Genomic DNA, 22,586 nt, shown 5'->3' with positions numbered 1-22,586 from the left:
GACACCTTTTTACAGTACAATAATGTTTAAAGTTTACAAATAAATGACATTACATTACATTAGTCAGTGCTGCTGATCAAACAGCAGTGACAAATTAAGAACTTTAAGTCTCTGAGAGAGAGGCAGGCGTGGCGTTACCATGGGTGGGTTTTTATCTAGAGTCAGACGTAGTTTAGAATCATACATGCGCTGCAAGCTGTACTTTAGTTTTTGCTTTTGCTTTTAAATGTGTTTTGTATTAACTGTTTTTAAACCTGTTGTACGGCGAACTACAAAATATTATTATTATTATTATTATTATTATTATTCTCTATATTTATGTACAGTACTTGTAGGTTTGCGGTGGTGTTGTGTTGGGGGGAGGGGGGGCGGCAATAAGAGGAAAACCCTGCCACCTGGTGACCGGCACTTTCCCGTTTTAATAACGAATGAACAAATCAAATACGCACACACACACACACACACACACACGCACGCACACGCATACGCACACGCACACGCACACGCACACACACACACACACACATGCCACAGAGAAACCAGCTCTGTTTCCTGTCGGTGCTCATCATGTCCAGGGGGAGCGCAGCATGCCACTCTGAGACACCGGGGTCACAGGGTTTACATGCAGGGCTGCTGGGCCTGGCCCGTAGCGGGGGGACGGGATTGAATTGTCATCATGTGTAATGTCACCTACAAAACCCACCCGCTCCACATTTGACTAATGGTTGTTGACAGAGCCTTGCAGCCCCCATACAGTAGCTACACACATAGCCTCAGTGCCTCATAATGCAGCAACGTGCTGATTGCACTTCAACATTTTACTGCATACATGAATACCTGCTTGTTTCTTTACTAGCCTATATAACCTCCTGGCTCTGTCTGGTTAAAGCTTGTGTAAAGATTTTTTTTTGTTGTTCTTGTTGGAAAAAGAGAAAAAAAAGAAGCCCAATCCAAAGATAGCCTGATGAAGGTGTATCATAGTCTGAAACGTTGGTCCTCCTCCTATGCACCTATCGCCTTTGCGATATTATTATTTATTTTATTTTCTATTTTATTTTACTTTAAGAGAGCTTCAAAATAAGTGCATGGAGTTACTATTCAATTATTATAGTTGGACTCATCCTGTCATTGTCATTATTTATGACATGCTGTACTCTACGTGGTGACATTGATTATGACAGACTAGCTTCACGATGCGACGCGACATTGTGGTCTAGCTCTAGCCAACGCCAACTGAAATGCTTTACAATGAAATGCGTGATCCTCACATTTCACATGTATTTTTTACAACGTGATTGATGACACTTTAATACTACCACAATTAAACAACAGTGATTTCCAATTAAATAAACAACAATGATTTACAATTTAATAATTAAACATGACACTTGCAATGATTGTTTTTGTTTTTAATTTGGCCGTATGATTAATGAGCAAGTCATCAGATGTGCAAGTCCTTTGCTTCCAGCCTCTTCGGCAGTGATTATTTTTAAATACAACAGCTGAAGCAGGGGAGGACAGATTATTGTTTCCCATCCAATCTTTAAACAGTATAACTCGTAGAGGCCACACATGTACTAATATGCAGTGTATAAAATAGTGCAATCAAAAGATAAACGTAAGATAAGATTGGATGAAGTAACATGAGATAAGATTCGTAGCTTGGCCATTGCCAAAGAGAATCCTGACATCATTTTGAATTGAAGAACTCCTAATATCGCCTCTGTTGGGTGGAAACCTCATTATGTTTCCAGCTTGTAGGTCTGCTACTTTCAATGTTTGTTGCTGCCGTAGTATGATCATGTATGGCATTAATAATAAAAAAGGAGATACGAAATTTCTTGAATCGCCATACAGTATGTCAACATTTTCTGTTTAACCGATTCACTGCCACCTGGTGGACGCAAGTGCCAACGCTTGACTGCCGACCCGGATCGACTTAATTTTTGTGTGATGCACGCTGGACGCACGTCCGGTTTGGGTGGCCATCTTAGATGCTAAATAATTTGCGTCAATGCTAGCGAGCTAAAATGAGGCCATCCGTGCTCTAGAAAGCGCCAATGTTCCAATCGGGATCACCGGATAATCAGAAAAGACCTCCGAACATCGCGTGTTTGGTCAAAACCACGGAGAGCTCCGTAGATGTAGTTATTCATCTGTTTAGTCCGCCTGTGAACGGTACTGCGCATGCGCAAAACCGGCCTAGGATCGCTGAAGAAGGAAAGGCCAAGCAAAAAAAAGAAAAGAAATCAGCGATCCGGTTTGATATCAATAATAAAGCTTATATGACGGAACGTTCCGCCAAAAGTGGTTGCCGGTTGGATTCTATATGGCGGAACGTTCCATCATGAGCAGTTTTTGTGTTAATTTTCATTATTTAAGAAAACAATGTTGCACAAAAGTAGTGAAAATAACGGCTCTACAAGTGCACTACGCATCACGATGCATTGTGAGCTTAAATTGGTTAATTCTGTCTGTTGGTACGGTTTTATAAACGTTTAACCAAACCATACAACATTTTTTTATTAAGAGCTTATGACTATATACGGTAATAACTGCATTGAATCCATTGGAACACAGGTGTTTATTTAATTCAAAAGTAATGGTTTTGATCATACAACATTTTCCACCCGAGAGCGATGAGAGGCAATTTTATGGCATTATAATGCAGTGCTGTGTGTTATACCTTAAACTGTTGTGCTTGTTCCTCCCAGCATCGGCACCTGTCTTCTATCCCAATCCTGTGCGGGTCATCGCCACGCTGGGGAAAGACGTGGCCCTAGAATGCAGGCCAAGAGCATCACCCAAACCCCACGTCACATGGCGCAGAGCGGACAGGAGGATACAGCCCAGTAAACGGTAAAGCCACGCTCTCAGTCTCCCTTTCAGCTGTCCTACCGTTTGTCTCTCTTTACTGTCTCCTTATCAGCTGTCCTACTGTGTGTCTCTCCTTTGCTGTCTCCCTCTCAGCTGTCCCACTGTACAGTATGTCTCTCCTTTACTGTCTCCCTCTCAGCTGTCCTACTGTGTGTCTCTCTTTACTGTCTCCCTTTCAGCTGTCCTACTGTGTGTCTCTCTTTACTGTCTCCTTATCATCAGCTGTCCTACTGTGTGTCTCTCTTTACTGTCTCCTTATCATCAGCTGTCCTACTGTGTGTCTCTCTTTACTGTCTCCTTATCATCAGCTGTCCTACTATGTGCCTCTCTTTACTGTCTCCCTTTCAGCTGTCCTACTGTGTGTCTCTCTTTACTGTCTCCCTTTCAGCTGTCCTACTGTGTGTCTCTCTTTACTGTCTCCCTTTCAGCTGTCCTACTGTGTGTCTCTCTTTACTGTCTCCTTATCATCAGCTGTCCTACTGTGTGTCTCTCTTTCCTTATCAGCTGTCCTACTGTGTGTCTCTCCTTTGCTGTCTCCCTCTCAGCTGTCCCACTGCATGTCTCTCTTTACTGTCTCCTTATCAGCTGTCCCACTGCATGTCTCTCTTTACTGTCGCCTTATCAGCTGTCCTAATGTGTGTCTCTCCTTTGCTGTCTCCCTCTCAGCTGTCCTACTGTACAGTATGTCTCTCCTTTGCTGTCTCCCTCTCAGCTGTCCTACTGTACAGTATGTCTCTCCTTTGCTGTCTCCCTCTCAGCTGTCCTACTGTATGTCTCTCTTTACTGTCTCCCTCTCAGCTGTCCTACTCTCTCCTGCACTGTGTTGCAGTGGAAATCCGTGGCATATAGTCTCAGAAATAAATACTCAGAAACAAGGAATACACGGAACAATATCTTGACTTAAATCACACAAAACGATATAAAACATGAATGATTTATAAACAAGGATACACAAAACAATATCTTTAAAACATGAAAGAGTAAGACGCCTGAGGGCGAGAAGTGTGTGCCCTGGCCATTATATGGAGCGTGTCTTGAGTGTACAGGGTTTGATGATCACTGTCTCCCTCTCAGCTGATCTGTCTCTCCTACACCATCTGTCTCAGCTTCCCTACTATCTGTCTTGCCTACACTCTCCCTCTCAGCTTTCCTGCTATCGGTCTCTCCTCCTAAACTGTCTCTATCTCTCTCTCTGTACTGAATATCATCTTCCTCTGTGGTGGTATAGTGTTATGAACACAAAACGGGTGCAGCTCATTAAAGGTGTTTGTGCTGCTGTGACTTTTCCACATTCTCTGTGGTAAAACATATGACACAGCATTGTGTTGTTAATGATGTGACACCAGTCTGTGCTGTGACTGTCTCCAACTAGACAAAAGCAAGTAATCATGTTTGATAACTTTTTGTTGTTGTGGGTTGTGTAACTTGTGTTGTGTGTGGGTTTTAATTTTATTGTCTTGTATTGAAACATTTCCATTTCCCTCTGTGGTTAGAAATATTAGAAATATAGCTTCAATCCCGTTTTATTATCATAAGTAAAACATGTCCTCTTTCCTGGTGTCCAGAATAGAACATGATTATGGGAAGAAGATAATTTCCCCGCATAAAATATGCATGAAGTCTTGGAAATAGCATATTTCTCTCCGTACCTCGAGATTGGGTTTCCACCGCTGTGGTTGAGGTAAACTCTGCTTTTATTGGTCTATCCAGTGGTTTTTCATATCGAGGCCCATTATGTATTCAGCATTCAGCATTTATGCATCTCAGCATTTGAGCCACGGACCACCATTCGATGAGGTTTAGTCTCTCAAGACCCAACACGTAGAATATATTGTTATCGTTGGATAAGATTTTGTCCATCCTGTATTGATGTTGGTACCATAAGGAGAAATTACAGGAAAATGTTAAATAGCAATACTTCTACATTCTCAAATTGTGTAGACTTCTTTTAAATTAAGTAAGGCAGATGTTTAACAATAATGTAACTCTTGAGAGCGTAAAATGAAACCAAATGGACCTGTAAGGGTCCATTCATTTTACACTCTCGTTAAAGATAGTTAAAGATCTATTATCTCTGGTCCATAGCCTTACTGCTTCTATGATTCTGCCCTGCAGTAAGGCTATGCTACTTTCGTTTTTAAATCTCACATGGAAATCAGACGGTACAGACAGTACTTTTTGGCCAGAAAGGGTAAATATTTTCTATGAGGCAATTATCTGGGCAATATCGGTAGAGGGCGCATTGGAGTAACTAAAAGTATTTTTTTCCCCGGTGGAAACAAAATCACTTTTTGGCCAAAAAGTACCGTTTATACGTGTGGTGGGGGGCTCAGAGTGCTCCCACTAAGAAAAGTAGGCTTTCTAATGACACAACACGCCTTTGTTTTTGTGAGTAGCAAAAACATTATTTTTATTTCCACTAAAGAGGAGAGGCTGGTCTGATTTCAATGTGAGATTTAAAAAAGATTTAAAAAAGTAGCATAGCCTTACTGCAGGGCAGAATCATAGAAGCAGTAAGGCTATGGACCAGGGCTAAAGATCTATAAGGGTCCATTTGGTTACCAACTCTCCATCATTTAGCTGGGGAACACCTGGAACTCCCCCAAGGACCGCTGGTGGTCCCCGGACCACTGGTCTATACTGGTTCTCAACCGTTTCTGGATGAGGGCACACTTGAAAATCATGAAAGCGTCTGGCCAATTTATTTAGGGTTCCACTTGCAATACCCCCGCCGCCCCAAAAGTAGGCACGTGCACACATATACATCAAAGGGGGCCTCAGCCACTGCCCTTTTACCCGTCTGTAGAGCAACTGTCCTTTCCAGACCACAAATGCAGCATTTACTATGGTGAAAGAAATGCAAATGCCATTCCATACCCATGCCATATACAGGAAGGCATGCGTTCAGGAGAATTGCTGTTTTCCGAAGTCTGCTGATCTTGAACACAGCATTTTGGGTTCAACTAATTTGTTTCGAAATCCATGTCGTACACCGCATCTCCAGTAGATAAAGAGTGCTCATGGGTTGTGCCCCGAAAATAGCTGATCTACAAGCTCTCAACGTGTCGCAGCGTGACAGGTTGTGAGCTTGTAGATCTGCTATTTTCAAATGTTTTCCCCTTCTTAGGGGATTTCAGCCCCTGCCTCTCTAACACTCTCTGCATGTCCCTGCCTAAAAGTAGGGTCCCGGCCCACATGTTGAGCACCGCCATGCTTTTATTGGCCCTGGTATACCTGCAGCACATCACATCAGAGGAGCTGTTTACATGTCTTAACAAGCCTCCGTTTCATTTGCTGTAACTGAAATGAAAGTGTCACCCGCTCCAATCAAAAACACCTCTCCGGAGAGGGCTCCCTCTCCTCGACCCCCCGACTCCTCAGGAACGGTGACAATTTTCCGCCCGGCGATTGCATTTTCGTAATTCGCCATGCAGTTTGAGGCGGCATCATTTTATGAGAAACATCTCCTTGCTCGGGGGGCGGGGGGCGGGGCGGGGAGGGATGGGGGGTGCCACGAGGGGCTCGAAGCGCCGCCGTGCCGCATCAATCAGTCTGAGCGACGGGCGCTGAAATTATCAGTCAGTGGCGAGCATTTCCAAGCATCCTGCCGAGGGAGCGAGTACCTTTTCTTTATCAGCCAAGACTCAGCGACGCATTCCATGTGTGCCGAACAGCATCACAGCCTGTTTGTGATCTACACAAGCAGACCCCTCTCTCTCTCCCCTTAACAAGATGCCTAACGGCATAATACTGACACCAATACGGCAATACCACATGATTGGATACATGGGGGTTCCGCGCATTTAATTTGAACCTTGGAAACCTTCCAAAATTCTCTAACCTATTTAATTCTCCCATTTACTGCAATGTGCAGGGTTTGATTTGCTGGTGGGGGTGGGTCAAAACCTGGCCTCTGCTTTTGATAGATCTACAAGTTCACATTATGTCGCTATGTAAACTTGTTTCAGCAATATTTTGCTATTTGTATACGGTTCTCCTTATTCTGAGTGGAAAATTAGCCAGAAATAGCAGATGTACAGGCACACAAGCCCTCGTGCTGCAAGGCGTTGTGAGCTTATAGATCGTCTATTTTCGGCAAAATAAACGATCTATTTTCAAGAAGCTAATGTGTAAAAAAATAGACAAAAAATCACACCCGTGTGAAGTGAGTGGTGCAACTCCGTGTGGGGGTGGGGGGCGGAAATTCCAGACCCACAGGAACGCACCCAGGGTGCCGGCCCGATTCCGGCGAGCCGCCCCGCGTTCGAAACGGTTGAGAAATGACAGAGTTACCGTGTGGGGGTCCCTCTACTGTACCCTGTACTGTACTGTACTGTACTGTACTGTACTGTACTGTACTGTACTGTACTGTACTGTACTGTACTGTACTGTACTGTACTGTACTGTACTGGCACACCCGAAATCACCATACGGTATATACAGTTAATATGTGCGTGTGTGTTTGTGTGTGTTAGGTTGCGCACAAGTGGTGAAAAACAACCATGCTGTTTTCGTGCTCAGACGCACCCACCCAGCCAGCCAGCCAGCCACCCACACACATAGCTCCGTAAGGGAGTGGTTCCACCACTCAAAAACACTGATGATCGTGTTGTCAAACAAGTCTATGAAGCTATCTATGATATCTATGAAAACGTTCAATCTGCAACACAATTGTATACTTACCTGCTTCATCTCTCTCTCTCTCAGTTAAGGGATCCCTGCTCTAACATCCTATAGAATTTAACAAAAACTGGATCAATGGCCATTTTGGAGGTCTTAATAAGCCTGTAGTAGCCTCCATTTCATATTGAAAAACATTGTTAGAAACGTTTATGTATTTTTTGCATTTTCCAGATTTATTCAGACTAAAAATACATTGCATGGATGTACCTGGGACGTATCCTCAGTGATGTATCCTGAGGTCAATGGTGTTTCGGGTCTTCCAACATCATACCCCTCACTCAGGCGACCCAGCCGGGGTGATCAAGTCCCGACTTACGTCCCAGTAGCTACCCTCAATCAGTCCCACTAGGGCAAAACCAGGGCCACACAATCCGTTGGAACTACTCCAGAACTACTCAGCCAGTGCTGGGAGGTACACTTCTGGTGCATGGAAGGACTAGGCTCTGTGGGTTGTCTCCTGTCCGGGCCCCTCCTACGTCTTACCAGACAGATACAGTAAATGCCCGCCCGGAAATTGAACCAGGGACTCGGTGTCAAGCATTATTTAGAGCCCATGTGATATGTGACCTAACCACTCAGCTAGGCCTACAGTATTTGGGGGCTGCCCCTGTACATGTTTTTCAAAGTATTGATTGTGTTTTTAAATGGCGGAAGTACATACTTAAGTACGACTTTGAGGCACTTTTTAGACTACCTGAGTGTATCCATTTTCCATATATGCGTACAAATATTGTACTTTTTAGTCCACTACAGTTATCGGTATGTAAATGCTTTAGTTACGAGTGACTTTGTAGATAACAAACATAGGCTACATGAACCGTTTAAGCACAATTTAGGTTTTACAGGTATAATTCAGCTATTACAAATGGATTAATTTAGTTGATGCCAATACTTTTGTACTTTTACTCAAGTCAAATTTTGAATACAGGCCAGGTTATTTCAATCGGTGATCGCTCGTGAGCGCGCGCACGTGCACCGGTGCGTGGCATAGTACCCCACTAGCTAAATAAATCCACAGCACATCCATGGCCACGGCACTCACTTTGGGTTTAAGTTGTTTAGTACTTCTTCCACCACTGTGTATACACTATGTATTGCTGCGTAAGTCTAACTGACAGTTCTGCAATGATTCATGACCCCGGGGCCTTTGTCTGTCAACATGCTTACAAATCCATTCGTCACCATTTCCGTAGCCTACTGTATATATATATATATATATACAGTATATATATATACAGTATATATACAGTATATATATATATATATATATATATATATATATATATATACAGTATATATATATATACAGTATATATATACAGTATATATATATATATATATATATATATATATATTGATTGATTGATTGATTGAAATATGTATTAACAGTTTGCAGAATTACAGTACATTTCAAGCACAAACTCAATACATATATACTCAATATATATATATAGTTTTCAAGTCATTAATTCATTTCAATTCAGTATTTTTGTAAGCCTGGGTACAGGGGAGAGAACAAAGCTATCTGTTTGGAAGTTTGCAAACCCCTGCATTATACATTATATCTCAAATCAAGCATTCTCAAGTCATTATACGTTCTATCCCGTAGAGATTTTGCTTATTTTTACTGCTCCAGAATCCACAAACATCTCTGATTTCAATCTGCTAATCTTTAATTGGGTTCTGGGAGCTGTTAACACCCATATCATGTTGTTATCAAGGCTTTGCTGAATAGCGGAGCTTTCCCTGGCCAGGTTGGATAAACCAAACAACAAGAAGTACTCAGATGTACTTAATACCACATTATAAAAATACTAGAAAGTCCTGCATTCACATTTTTACTTAAGACAAAGTACAGTATTATCATCAAAATAAACTTAAACTAACAAGTAAAAGTACTGCACCCTTGCACTCGGCCATCAGTGGGGGGGAAGTTAACACATTCCCTCCCGTTACCATAGGTGTGATCGTGAGGCCAGTGCCAGTGAAATGCGCTGCAAAGAAGAGCCCTCATCCGGCCGACCCGGAAGTGATAACACTCAATATCTGTAGTCTAGCCTCACTCCAGGCTGTGGACGATCGCCAGGACGATTATTATTATTAGTGCAAGCTCAGATTAATGTTTTATAAGCTCCCAAACATGGTACTTTATCCCATATAAATATTGTGCAGAAAAAACACTAATAAGCGTGTACAAAAAAGAAAAGGATTCTGGATTAAATCCTATGAACTAAACCAGAGATTTCTCGTGCTGGCAAAGGCGGTTGCGAGCACGAACCCCAAAATGTTACGTGTGCGGCAAATAATGTGTTAAGTACAGTACTTGAATAAAATGCAAGTAGTTACCAAATCCGTGTACATTTCGTCGACCGAAATGTGTTGTCACAATCAACCCTGGCTGTACCAAACAGGCCATGGTCGTGCTCAGGTCTTGACCAGGGTGAACTCTTCAAGGATTATCTGACATTATCAGTTCTTTGTGGATGGAGAGCAGTTCAATGCTGTGAAGACGAACATGGGCTGGAATCCAAACAGGCTTCAGGTTTATCTGCCATTGACAGCTGTGCAGACTTAATGAAGGTTTTTAATGAACATGGATTTCCACTAATGTTCAGGGCTTTGTCTCTTAAACAGAGAGTATTAATCCTATTAGACTGAAAGCACACAGGCTGGCTCAATTCAAACCTTAAAAGCATCATTTTGTTTTTGTTGTTGTTGCAATTTGTTAATGTCATTGTATTTTTAATAGAGTATAGGATATAAGATGGTTTTTTAAACTCTTTATTTTTTAATACTAAATACAGTCTAGACTGTTACTTTTCAGGATTCAAATTCAAAAATAGTTTCTGCCTCACAGCGGCGATTTAGTACAGTGACCAATTTGCATATCTTTAATACCCAGAACTAGAGCTGGGTAAAAAAAAGACGTAAATTAATATCACAATAATTTCAAATTAATGAATGATTTTAAAAGAATAGTGACATTTGCCGAGCTACAAGCTCACAACGTGTCACATCGGAATTTTCGCTATTTTTGTATGCCACCATTGTACAACAAAGTATGAGACAGGATCAGTCTGCAATCAGACTAATCGATGTAGTCGGTTATTTAAAAACATCTACAGGATGTATTTTGTGTTGATTTGTTGCTATTCGAAAAAATAAATAAATTATCTGATTAACATACAGTACATGAGCCAGATTAAGTCTGTTATTGGTTCTAAATATTGGTTTCAATCAGTGTGGATTTTGTTGACTGAAACTATGACGAAAAATGTTTGTCAAATATTTCAGATGACTAAAACTAAATGATTAAATACAAATTTGCTGTCAAAATCAACTCTGGTTTCCATATACCGTATTTTCAGTTAGCTGTACTCAGAAGTTTCTATCATGTGTCCTCTCTGCTTCGGTGTCCTTCGTTGTCAGATCTGGAACGCTCCTTCCCCTAATTTGAAAAATGTCTCTCGACTGCAGCCTGCCTGCGCCTCAACCGCATACGCGCGGCGAGAGCTTTTGTCACGCTTTCATGACTCTCTGCCTGCCAATTTCAATCACCTTGTCTGTAGTGGCAGAGCTTAATGCTGTAACTATACCAACCCCCCAACAATGAGTCCAATTAAAACACCAACTCATGCCATCAATCACATTGTTTGGTTTTTGTGAAGAAATCTTTACATCTAATTTCATTTAATGAAAAGAAAAGGAGAAAAGAAATCACACCCGGTGTGACGTAAGCAGTAGCTATCTGATGAGTTTATTGAATTGAGCTATATAGAGCAGCGGTTCTTAAAGGGGAGTCCGGGGACCCCATGGGCCATTTGGGGGATTTCAGGGGGTCCCCAACAAAAGTAGTTAATGTAGCATCACAAGCAATTTAACCACTTTATCCATTTTATGTTACTTACTTCCTTAGGCCCATATCGCTCCCAGTGGAGCATAGGCCATCGACAACTCTTCTCCATCCAACACAGCTTTGGACTGTTTTTTTCTTAACCCTATCCCCAAGAATGTAGTTGCCAGCTATTGGTTGTCTTGTCCTGCATGTGCTTGCGATTGTGTGACAAGAGAGCCTGGTCATCTGCAAAGTCTAGGTCATGTTTCCATTTATAAGTTGGCTATTCAAAAATAGCAGATCTATAAGCTTACAACGTGTCACTTTGTGCTGTGCTGCAAGCTTGTACATCAGCTAATTTTGAACATTTCTGAAAAAGCGAAAATGTATGGAAAATTTAGAATTTATTTAACATAAATCTACTTTTCTGGGGGTGCCTGGCACAACACCTTTTCAGACAGGGGTTTGCAGCCAAATATATATCAAGCCCCATGAAGAAGATCGAAACGGCAGGCTGCTGCTAGTGTATATGCCTGTGTATGTGCGTGCATTCATAATTATGTGGTGCACATGTGTCCATGCACGCGTGGTGCTGGCCAGAGTATGTTTAAGTGGTGCGTGTGTGAGTGCCGCGCTGTGCCTTGCTGTTTGTCTTGTAATCAGTTGGATATGTGTTATATTCAGTTTGAGGTGTCCGTGCTACATGAAGACACATCATGTACATGCATACGCACACTCACTTGTTGAGTCACTTGAAGCGGAAGCGGCTGACACGGCTTAAAAATAATACATTTGTAAATATCCATCCGACTTTCTGCAGCCTAGCTCAAATATGATGAGGATGATGGTTATGATGATGAGGATGATAAAACTAGGAAACGAAGAATGTCACTGTGATCATAAATATTAATGTATTGAAGTAAATGAATGACATTGGGTGGTCTGGGAGGAATAATCTCCCTTCACGATAGTGGAAGTTCACTCCCTCTGAAACGCACTGCTCACGGAGCTGCTCGCAGCGTAACAGAATGGAGTCACGTTCTGTTTGTCGTTTGGTGTCAAATCCTTTGTTCTTGATCCACCCGACAGACCTTGGGAGGAAACTGTAATATCACGGGGCTGGCAATCATTCGACGGGGGCAAGGGTGCCCGTCTTGCGAATGCAAAGACATGCCCGGGTGCTTATCTGGGCTTTATTACATTTGTATTACCTTGACGTTACCCTTTGCGCTTCTCAAAGAGTACAGCTACATGATATGGTTGCATATTAATTTGACAGGTTTTTGTATGCTTTTCATTGAGTACAGTATATCAGTTTTAAGGGTTCGACAAATGGTGCAGGAGGATAACTTTACTTTGATTGTTTTACTTTGATACATACAGTAATTTTACATGTGCAAAGACTATGAAAATGTTATTAATTTATTGAATTCCCGTTGAGTGCAGTGTTGTGGTTCAGTGGCTATTCCCTTTTTACTACAGCGTCACGCAAAAGCACCAAAAGTAGCAGATCCACAAGCTGGAAATGAGCTTGCAGATTTTCCACTTTTTCCAGATTTGCCTCGTGCGGCCATTAGTGATTTTAGTGCTCAGAATGTGATAAAGTATGATGTTGGGGAAACATTAATTTGAAGTCGCGCTAACCATATAAAAAGTCCAATCGGCAGAACACCCTGTCACCACAATGGAGGACAATCACTTCCGGGTCATTCGGTCGGACAGCGCTTCTTCTCTGCTCATGTCGTTCATTCATTCACGTTACCGCCTATGGTAATGGGAGGGATTGTGTTCATTTGAATCCTGAAAAGTAACAGTGAACACAGTGAGACGACAGAGACGATAATAGTTCAACTTTATTCAAATATACAACACTGATTGAGCTCCCTCTCTTTTACTGTGCGTTTGTGATTGACTATTTGTACAATGTGACTTACTGTTTGTGTCCCTCTTTCCCCTCTCCCTCAAAAAGCCCTTAATTGCCTTTTGCCGCTGAAGTGACAGTTGTAAATGCAAATTATGTCCTTGCCTGTCTTGTCTGGTTAAATAAAACATAAAATACTGATTAATTGTTTATGCTTAACATCAACACTTGAATGAGCAGGACTCATTATTTAGCTTTTGGTTGCAGTCGGGCAGAAACCTCTTATCTCTATATTCTAACTTTTCTTTCCTTGTTTTCCCCATAAATTAGAGCCCTATTGATCATACTACAGCGTCACCCAAAAGCTCAAAAGTAGCAGATCGAGCTTGAGCTTGTCAATCTGCTACTTTTGCTCTAAAAATAATCCAGAAACATAACAGTTTTGGATATAAGAGGTTTCCACCCGACAGAGACGTTTTAAACCATTTAGGCCTGACGTCGAAATAAAAAAAAAAGTCTTCTGAAAGTAGAAAGTAAAAATAGCAGACCTACAAGCTTGTAGCGCGCCACTTGGTGGCGTGCTATGAGTTTGTAGATCTGCTATTTTTCAATAGCTAAAGTATAACATAACGCTTAGTTAAAACACCAAAAGGGGTTCCCGCCCAGAATGGGTTAAGTAACAGTTTTGGACACATGAGGTTTCCACCCGACAGAGACGTTTTGGTAAACACTTGTCCCGTCCTTAACTTAATCCTCATCATCACTAATTGCATCTGTGTTTTAATCCCTTTTGAGTGGGGTTTATTCAGTCCTATCTGTAGATGTCTTTCATTAATCCATCTCCATTGTCAATTGATTCTGTATAGATTGGAAACGGCACGCGTCTATCCACTTGACCCTTTGGTCCTTTTCAAATTACCTTGGTGAAGGTTACCACCAATGAATGAAACCCAGTCATTATGCTTTGATGATTCCAAAGACTATAGAAATGGGACTAATTAATGCCTCCCTCGTTGTCACTCAGCATCGACGGTTGTATCGGGGCAAGGCCCAGCGTCATACTAGGGGTCTGCAAGCCTTTTTACGTGAAGTGACATTTTTTCATTTTCTTGATGCTGACTATGTCAACATTAAGTTTAATTATTAACACCACATCAAGATCAAATATTTCTATACACAACAACCATTATTTTTTTCTTGCTTTAGAAATATTTTCTTTCACATCAGTGAGGGGAATTATTTTAATTGACTAAACCTTTTTGAATATTTAATTTTAAAATAAATACCTCTCTCACACTTATGCCAGTGTGCCAATGATCATCCTCCCCCGTGCCTAAGGTTGCCTACACCAACTAGCGTCATGACCAGGGGGTGTACTTGTACATCATGGCTGGGGATGTGTCATGACCAGGGGGTGTACTTGTACATCATGGCTGGGGATGTGTCATGACCAGGGGGTGTACTTGTACATCATGGCTGGGGATGTACTTGAACTGCTAGATGGCTCGGCAAGGCTTACAGATTTAGATTATTATACTATAAACTCACAACCTGTTTCAAATTATATCTTCAATGGTCAATTGACCTGGTCTGTAGCTCAGAGGAGGGCTGTGGACAACTCAGAAACCTGCCTACAGGTTTGGTCATTTCAAACAAGATTTCAAAAGTTGTATTTCATTAATTTCTTATCAACAATGGCTTCTATTATAGCATTCTAACGTTCCAGGAATAAATAGAAAGCCTGCCCTTGGATTCCCCTGTGGATGATGTCACTGGTACACACCCCCGTAGATGATGTCACTGGTACACACCCCCGTAGATGATGTCACTGGTACACACCCCCGTGGATGATGTCACTGGTACACACCCCCGTGGATGATGTCACTGGTACACACCCCCGTGGATGATGTCACTGGTACACACCCCCGTGGATGATGTCACTGGTACACACCCCCGTGGATGATGTCACTGGTACACACCCCCGTGGATGATGTCACTGGTACACAGGTTTCTGAACTGTCCACAGCCCTCCTCTGAGACACAGACTGAGTAGGGAAGAAAATAAACGGTACCATATTAATGCTGAGGATCACACACATGAAGATAGGAGTATTTCTTCCACCACTGGTTACTCCAGAACACAGCTTTGATGTATTGCTCGTGTTACAGTGGACTGGGGTGTAACTCGCCCCGTGGCATTCCCAACAAACATCCATTTGTTGATGTACTACATGCACACTCTCCTCTACGACACACACACACACACACACACACACACACACACACACACACACACACACACACACAAATTGCACCGGCCACGCCTGAGCTCACACAAACTCACACTTCTGTTGCTTATACACAAATTTGTTTCTCATTGCTAATATTGATTTAATTTTTTTCCCCTCCTCTCTCCAAGGATTACGCTGCTACGGAACAACACCCTCAGAATTGTGAACTCCAGCCGAGCGGACGAAGGGAACTACGTGTGTCGGGCGGAGAATAAGTTTGGCGCGGCGGAGATGACAGCCATGCTGTGGGTAAAAGGTAAGTGATACCCAGAGGGTGGCTTTCGTCCATCCCCCCCCACCACCCCCCCCCCCCCCCCCCACCCCCCCACACACACACACCTTTACTCGGGAGGATTTATTGCAGTCGCTCGGCCGTTCAGTGCCGCTAGGTTTTCACATTGAAGAATCATACTGTATTACAAGGACATGTGCAGCAGTGAAGTCTGCTCAAAAGCTCCCATTTGTGGGTCGTGGACACATTTTTATAGGTCCCTTTGTTTTTTTTGCTTTTTTTAAACTTAATTTTTATTTGCAGATGAACATAGCATTGCAGTCACACTGTAAGGGTTCATATTCATCATTAACAACTTTAACAAGCAACCTAGATATTCCAGTCCATGTCCATTATTATTATCATCATCAGTGTCGACCTGTTGATTTCTATACTCAGTCCATTTCTCTTCTGTGAATATATCCACTTGCAATCTCAATGTATGTTAATTTCTTCATTACAAATCTTTTAATTCGACTTTTGACCCATTAATATTTAACGACACCTCCTTTAAATCGTTACGTTGCATCTTGTGTTTTCTAAGACTCCCAAAACAAAGGGGGCTCTTTCCCCTTGCCCCAAATCCCTGTTGGTGGGAGAGGGGTATAGCCTCCACTATAGGGCCCCTATCTAGCGATAGAAGGTCCTAAAAAGGATCTTTCCATCCTACTAGAAATGTCCAACATAATCAACATTCACTCACAAACCCTTTCCCCCGTCATGTCAATGTGTATTTAAATCGAGAAGTCTTTCATTTGGTTATTTTCGGAACTCCTGCAGTCTCTGCTTCGCTCGCCTCAGAGCCCTGGCTCGATTTTCTGGCGAGAGCACGTCACTCCCCCCCGTCTCCGGTCCCTCCTTCCTTCCTCCACCGTGGCCTCTGGCTCCCTCACATGGACATCCAATCCTCTCTTTCTCATGTCTCGGGCTGCTTCCAGCGCGTTGTCATATACCCTCTCCCATCGTACCTTCATTTTCGTGAAGGGCGTTGAAAATCCCACTCCGTTTTGCTTTAACACTTTTTTGATTTCGGCATATGATTTTCGTTTCATAAGCACTTCCACTGGATAATCATAGTCGAATGATAGCTTCTTTCCATCCAGTTTAATGTCCGCCTTCCAGGCTTCTTTAAGTATCCTCTCTTTGGTCTCGGACTGTAGGAAGTTAACCACGATGGACCTCGGATTGGCTCCTTCTGGGGCACGATGACAGCTCTGTATTTCAAGATCTGTTCAGACAACTTGAGCAATTATTGTAACAATTTCTTCACAAAGTCAGTCACAGTGTTGTCTTCAGTTGCACCTTTGCCATGTTGAATATACGGATGTTGTTTTTACGTGACTTGGCCTCTAAATCTGTTACCTTTGATTGCATTCTTTTCTGTTGGTTCAGAAGCAATAAAATTGCGTCCTTGGCCTTGTTGATCGCTTCGAGTTTAGTATTTATTTCTTCTTTGAAGTGTGCTTTAAATGTACTCAGTTCCTCTCCACCACCAATGCAGAGGCCATGCGAGTGGAGATGAGTCCCAGCCGGGTGGAGGTGACGGTGGGGGAGAAGTACAGTACTTAAGTAAATGTACTCAGTTCCTCTCCACCACCACTGCAGAGGCCATGCGTGTGGAGCTGAGTCCCAGCCGGGTGGAGGTGACGGTGGGGGAGAGCGTGGTGCTCAGCTGCAGGGCGTCCCACGACACCTCGCTGGACGTGGGCTTCCAGTGGCTGCTCAACCACCGGCCCATCGACTTCCAGCAGCACGGCGGACACTTTGAGTACATCCAGACCGTACGAGAACGGGTAAGGACCAGTAGGTATACCTACGACAGTAGTTTATTTGTTTATTTATATGGGACACTGCATACAGTATTAACAAACATTACATAATGCAATATAAATACACCGGATCGATCTACAGTCCCCACAGAAAACATATAAAAACAAAAACAGGCAGACAATGGAGTAACAGGGAAACAGAGTATAAAACATAAATGCAAAGGTACAAAGTATATGTATATAATAAGCCTAAGGCTAAATCAAGTTCCATGTTTATAAGTGTTCCACTTTATTATTTGTATACTAAAGTGAGTTATGTATATAAGTGCATTATTGCTTTCAAGTACAGGATGTTCTTGAAGAGATGCAGGCCATAATTATAGGTTGTTATCTACCCAACCAATCGATCAATACATTGATCAATTGATCTATCTGTCTTGCTAGTTCGTTATCTTGCTAGCTTTGTAAAGATCCCCCACATAAAAATCTGTAACAGCCATTTAGCATGGGCTCCATAATTACAGATTTTTAGACATCAGGCTCGTTGTACCAAAAGGCTTATTAAAGCTGAATAAGGAATCAATCCCTGGAAAAGGTCACAGCGACCCGGATGTCATCATGATTAAAGACCTGCAGTGAATCACACAGCCATATGTTTATCAAAGTCCACACCGGGAAGACAGATAAGCCTGAACACATGCTAAGCCTCCCCTGGCTGATTTATTCCTATACCGGAGGGCTGCAGTCTGCACACATATCTGTAGCAGACGACACTGACCAAGGTCTGAGGGTCACATCCAACAGCTCCTCTGTGTCCTGCAGTCAGTGGTGGGAAAAGGAATACCAAAATGCTCGCCCCAAAACACAGTCGCCCCGGGGCAAATATGACAGTATTCACGTGGTATTCCTCAACGTAACCTCAGTAAACAATGCCTAAACCTAACCTTATTCCTAAACGTAACCTCAGTAAAACGTAGTAAAACCTAACCTTAAACCTAACCTCAGTAAAACTACCAGTATGCCTTTTCAGACAGGGAGCGACGGACGTGCTTAGTAATTCATTTTCAATGAGAGGCGTGCATTTATTTTAGACGCACGGAGAAGTTGAGGGGCGATTACGCAAGCGTATTTTAAACTGTACCCCTTATCCTCAGGGGTACAGGCATTTTTTCCGAGATACCAATTAGAGTCCGACAGTCATTAGTCCGACATCCAGCCAAACACTAATCTAACCCCTAACCGCACGCGGACGCCACGGTTGATTTGTAACCCGCAGCACGGGTGATTTGTAACCCGCAGCACGGGTGATTTGTAATCGGCAATGCATGACGGGAGTGACGGTGTCGAACTAATGACTGTCGGACTCTTGGTATGTCGGATAAACGTCTGCACCCCATCCTCACATTCCTCAGTAAACCAAATAAAAGAATACAAGAACCAGTGGTCCCGGTGTACCAGGAAAACTACTAAATGAGGGCCAATGACATAATACAACTTTATCTGTTTAAAGTTTTTCAGTTTTAAATGGTAATTCCACTTGTTTGTCATACTTGGTTGACAGGGAATTGTTGGACAGTGAAGAGAAGCAGAATGCAAATTGGCATCTCTAATCCTGTAGATTTGTTGCATATTGATTTAGAGACAAAATCATGCATTATACTGTTGAATACAGTTGATTACCATCCTAGGTGCCGCGACCGCTTGGCCGGCCCAGGCCTGATTGATTGAACATGTAATCACAGTATGTAGAATGGGTACATTTCAAATGAAAGCACAAGTCAATATAAAAACTGCTCGAGGATGAAACTAGGAAAAGCACTAAAGGTGGTTGCACACTGAACGCGTTTTTCGGAAAACCGATGGATCGAGTAACGCCGCTAAAAATCAGAAAAACGTGCTCTGTGTGTGGGGACCTTAAGACTTGTTTACATCAGCATCCTCCATTTTCAATTCATCAACATTTAAAGACGTACAAATATACACTTCTATAAAAAATAACAGGAAATCATCATAAAGAAAGTCAAAAAGGGAAAAACATGTGCAGTATGGGGGAAAAAGGGGGGGGGGGGGGTGGCTTAGATTTTTTTTACAGGGGCCAGTTTCGTCCATAGGTTCTTTGAGAGCGGATTTGAAGGAGTCTGGGGATTAACATTTCTTAATGGCTGTTGGTAGGGCATTCCACATTTTAGTGGCATAGGAGTGAAATTGATGTAATCCCTTGTTTGAGCCAAATCTGGGTTGCACATGGTTTGTAGAGCTGATATTTTAAAAGTGTTACATTTGCTCAACGTAGATGCTGGTTTGAAACTTAAGTTGTTAAAAATCTGAACAACAGGGATCGATAATAGACAATAATCAATAAACCAGCATGGCTAAATATTAGCTGTAAATAGTAAATACAGACCAAATAATATGCAAATTTCACATTAATTAATGTGATCTTGGTCGCGTTAGAATTCAGAGAAACGAGACTAATCAAAGATGTAATTAGGCGTCGCTATAGAGCTACATAATGTCACTAATGACATGATCCAGTGGTGTAATTAGTGTAGAATATCAGTTAAAGCTCTTAGCCATTAAGAGCGGGAAAGCATCTGTGTCTTTTCTTTTTTAACCATTATTTTATACTTTACCTATTCAAAAATAGCAGATATACAAGCTCACAACATGTCACTTCTAAATTCCAATGTATATAGACTAGAATTTCGCGGGCCTTCGGCCCGCTCATCCCAGAGTTGCGTTGCCCCGCGTTGCGATACAGAAGTCCACAGATACAGAAGTGCACAGTGACACACGTTGTATGCAGCTGTTTTGTGTTGCAGCGCGCGTGTAGTGTTGTTGTTCTTATCCATATATGCGCCTCGGTTCGTCCCGTTTGTTCCACGCCAGGTGTCGACGCAGTCGTTCGCGCAATTTTCTTATTATTTTAACTGTGTATGTAATCGCGGCTAGTAGCACACAAATTATTGTAGGAGCACGATGAAAAGTTATCAAATAATGTGTTTGAGGGCCCTCCTATATACAGCTTTAGTCCCCACACGTCTCAATATTTGCCATTGACAATGAGCAGAGAAATTAGGTCAAAATGCGGCTAAATATGACGTAAATTAAAATGTATTATATATATATTTTTTTTTCATTGAATTGAAAGACTTTACTTATAAAGAAAACCTGGCAACCCGCACCCCGCGGTCATTTTCCGCTAACCTGAGCGGTGCTCCCTAGCCTGCTGGAGGGGTTCACATCATCCCATGCACCCTCGAGAGGAAAAAGAAGGAAAATAAATGCAGCCTTGAGCCTACCTACCAATGTGGTGTTGTGGAGCTTGATGACCTCCTCCTCCTCCTTTCCCCAAATTGCCAATCCCAATAAATCCAAAAGTAGCCTAGTGTGAATACTTCCACAGCCTAATTACTAAAGGATAAACTATCAGTGTTCTCCGAAATCTGTCAATGTTTGTCAACTCAGCACGTGTTGACAACGCATTGTAAACAGAAGCCGTGTGTGTGTCACACCAAAAGTGGTGACCTATAGAATCCTGTACATAGAAGCATCACGCAATCGTCACCCCTACACAGCTGTCATGAATTAATGGTGTTGACTTGATTGCCTATGCGTGCAAGTTATATAGGGTGAAAACCGTGAAATGCACAGGCTCATCTTACATCGCTGCTGGCTGCCACTGCAGGCAACATGCAAATTTCCCAGAAAGTTTCAGGGCACACTACTTTGTCTAACAATGTGGATTATATTAATGTTTGCTCAGTTTTCTGCGGGTGAATTTGAGAAAAAAGGTAAGGACTGGAAAGCTGTGTCTTTCTCTATCCCTTTCTCTCTGTCTCCCTCCCTGTGTGGGTCACATGGTGGGCTTGGAGCAAATGGGAGAGGGAATGTAGTGTTGCCAGGTCCGCGTATTGTAAGCGAGTGGTAGTGTGTGTAAGTAGCGTGTTGAATGGCATTTTTTCTGTGGTTGTTTGCATAGACGTGGCAACAAATTATGCGGGGGTGTCGGTGCTTGTGGCGTGTTTGTGTTTATTATTGATATTGATATTGTTTGTGAGTCTGGAGGGGAGCCGGCTTTAGTGGCAGTGCAATGACAATTTTTACGCGGGTGGTGTTGAGTGTGGGCGTGCGGCGCGACATGAGGAGATAGCCGTGGATCGACGCGGAGGGTAAGTCTGTGACGTGTTAGTGTGTTGTTGCAGTGTGTGTTGCTCCTGCTTCGGCACCTTATATATATACTCTATGGTCGGTACCCAGCGTGTCAGTGACGTAGTAGCTGGTGGCTTTGGGTATTGGGTTGCGTACATGTTTTCAATTGTATAATAGATATGAGCTTGTGCTATATTTAAATCGTCAAAATATTTGCAAATCTTTGAATCGTTAAAGAACCACTTCATCACTTTTCAACCTATATAATTGGTCCTCGCTAATGTTCATGATAAAATACCACAACATTTTTCCACCTGGTCTGTGTCTCATAGGGCTGTGGGCAATTCAGTCCAGTGACATCATCGTTTTTTTAAACTTTTAAATATTTTTTTATTTTTTTATTGTGAGAACGATGGCTTCCATCTTCACATTGCAACTTTTCAGGAATAGAAAGCCTGCATGCAGTTTCTATTAGCTTGGATTCCCCATCGATGATGTCACTGGTTGACGGGTTTCTGAACTGCCCACATCCCTCCTATGAGACACAGACCGAGTAGAAACAAATGGTGGTATTTTATCATGAACATTAGTGAGGAGTCGGACCAATTAAACTAAACTATTAAACTGTTCCTTGCTTTTTGGGGGGGGGGGGGGGGGGTGGATCCCCCCTCAAGGACCCTATAAGGGTCCCCCAACCAGTGCTCCATACATAGGCATAAACACAATGGATTCCTAAATCAAGCAGTCCTCGAAGCTTGTCACTAGCTCCTCCAGTCAAAGCATTTTGTATCAGTTTGTATTGGTGACAAATCAATGTAGTTTCCGAGGAACATTTAGCGACCTGGTT

At 42.5% G+C, this 22,586-nt stretch overlaps 1 protein-coding gene across 4 annotated transcripts in view; it reads left to right on the top strand.

Annotated features, from left to right (window-relative positions):
• The window catches only part of cntn5 (contactin 5), a 162,712-nt gene that overhangs the window by 98,186 nt on the left and 41,940 nt on the right, over positions 1-22,586 (top strand). For all 4 annotated transcript variants that reach the window (XM_079513507.1, XM_079513508.1, XM_079513509.1 and 1 more), the window contains 3 exons: positions 2,715-2,859; positions 15,676-15,803; positions 17,424-17,611. In XM_079513507.1, the coding sequence (XP_079369633.1) occupies positions 2,715-2,859; positions 15,676-15,803; positions 17,424-17,611 (461 nt within the window). The remainder of the gene's footprint in view (positions 1-2,714; positions 2,860-15,675; positions 15,804-17,423; positions 17,612-22,586) is intronic.

Source organism: Electrona antarctica (assembly GCF_951216825.1).
Source record: "Electrona antarctica genome assembly, chromosome: 11".
NCBI lineage: Eukaryota > Metazoa > Chordata > Actinopteri > Myctophiformes > Myctophidae > Electrona > Electrona antarctica.
The sequence above is the reverse complement of the archived record's forward strand: the minus strand, read 5'-3'. Positions and strand labels throughout refer to the sequence as shown.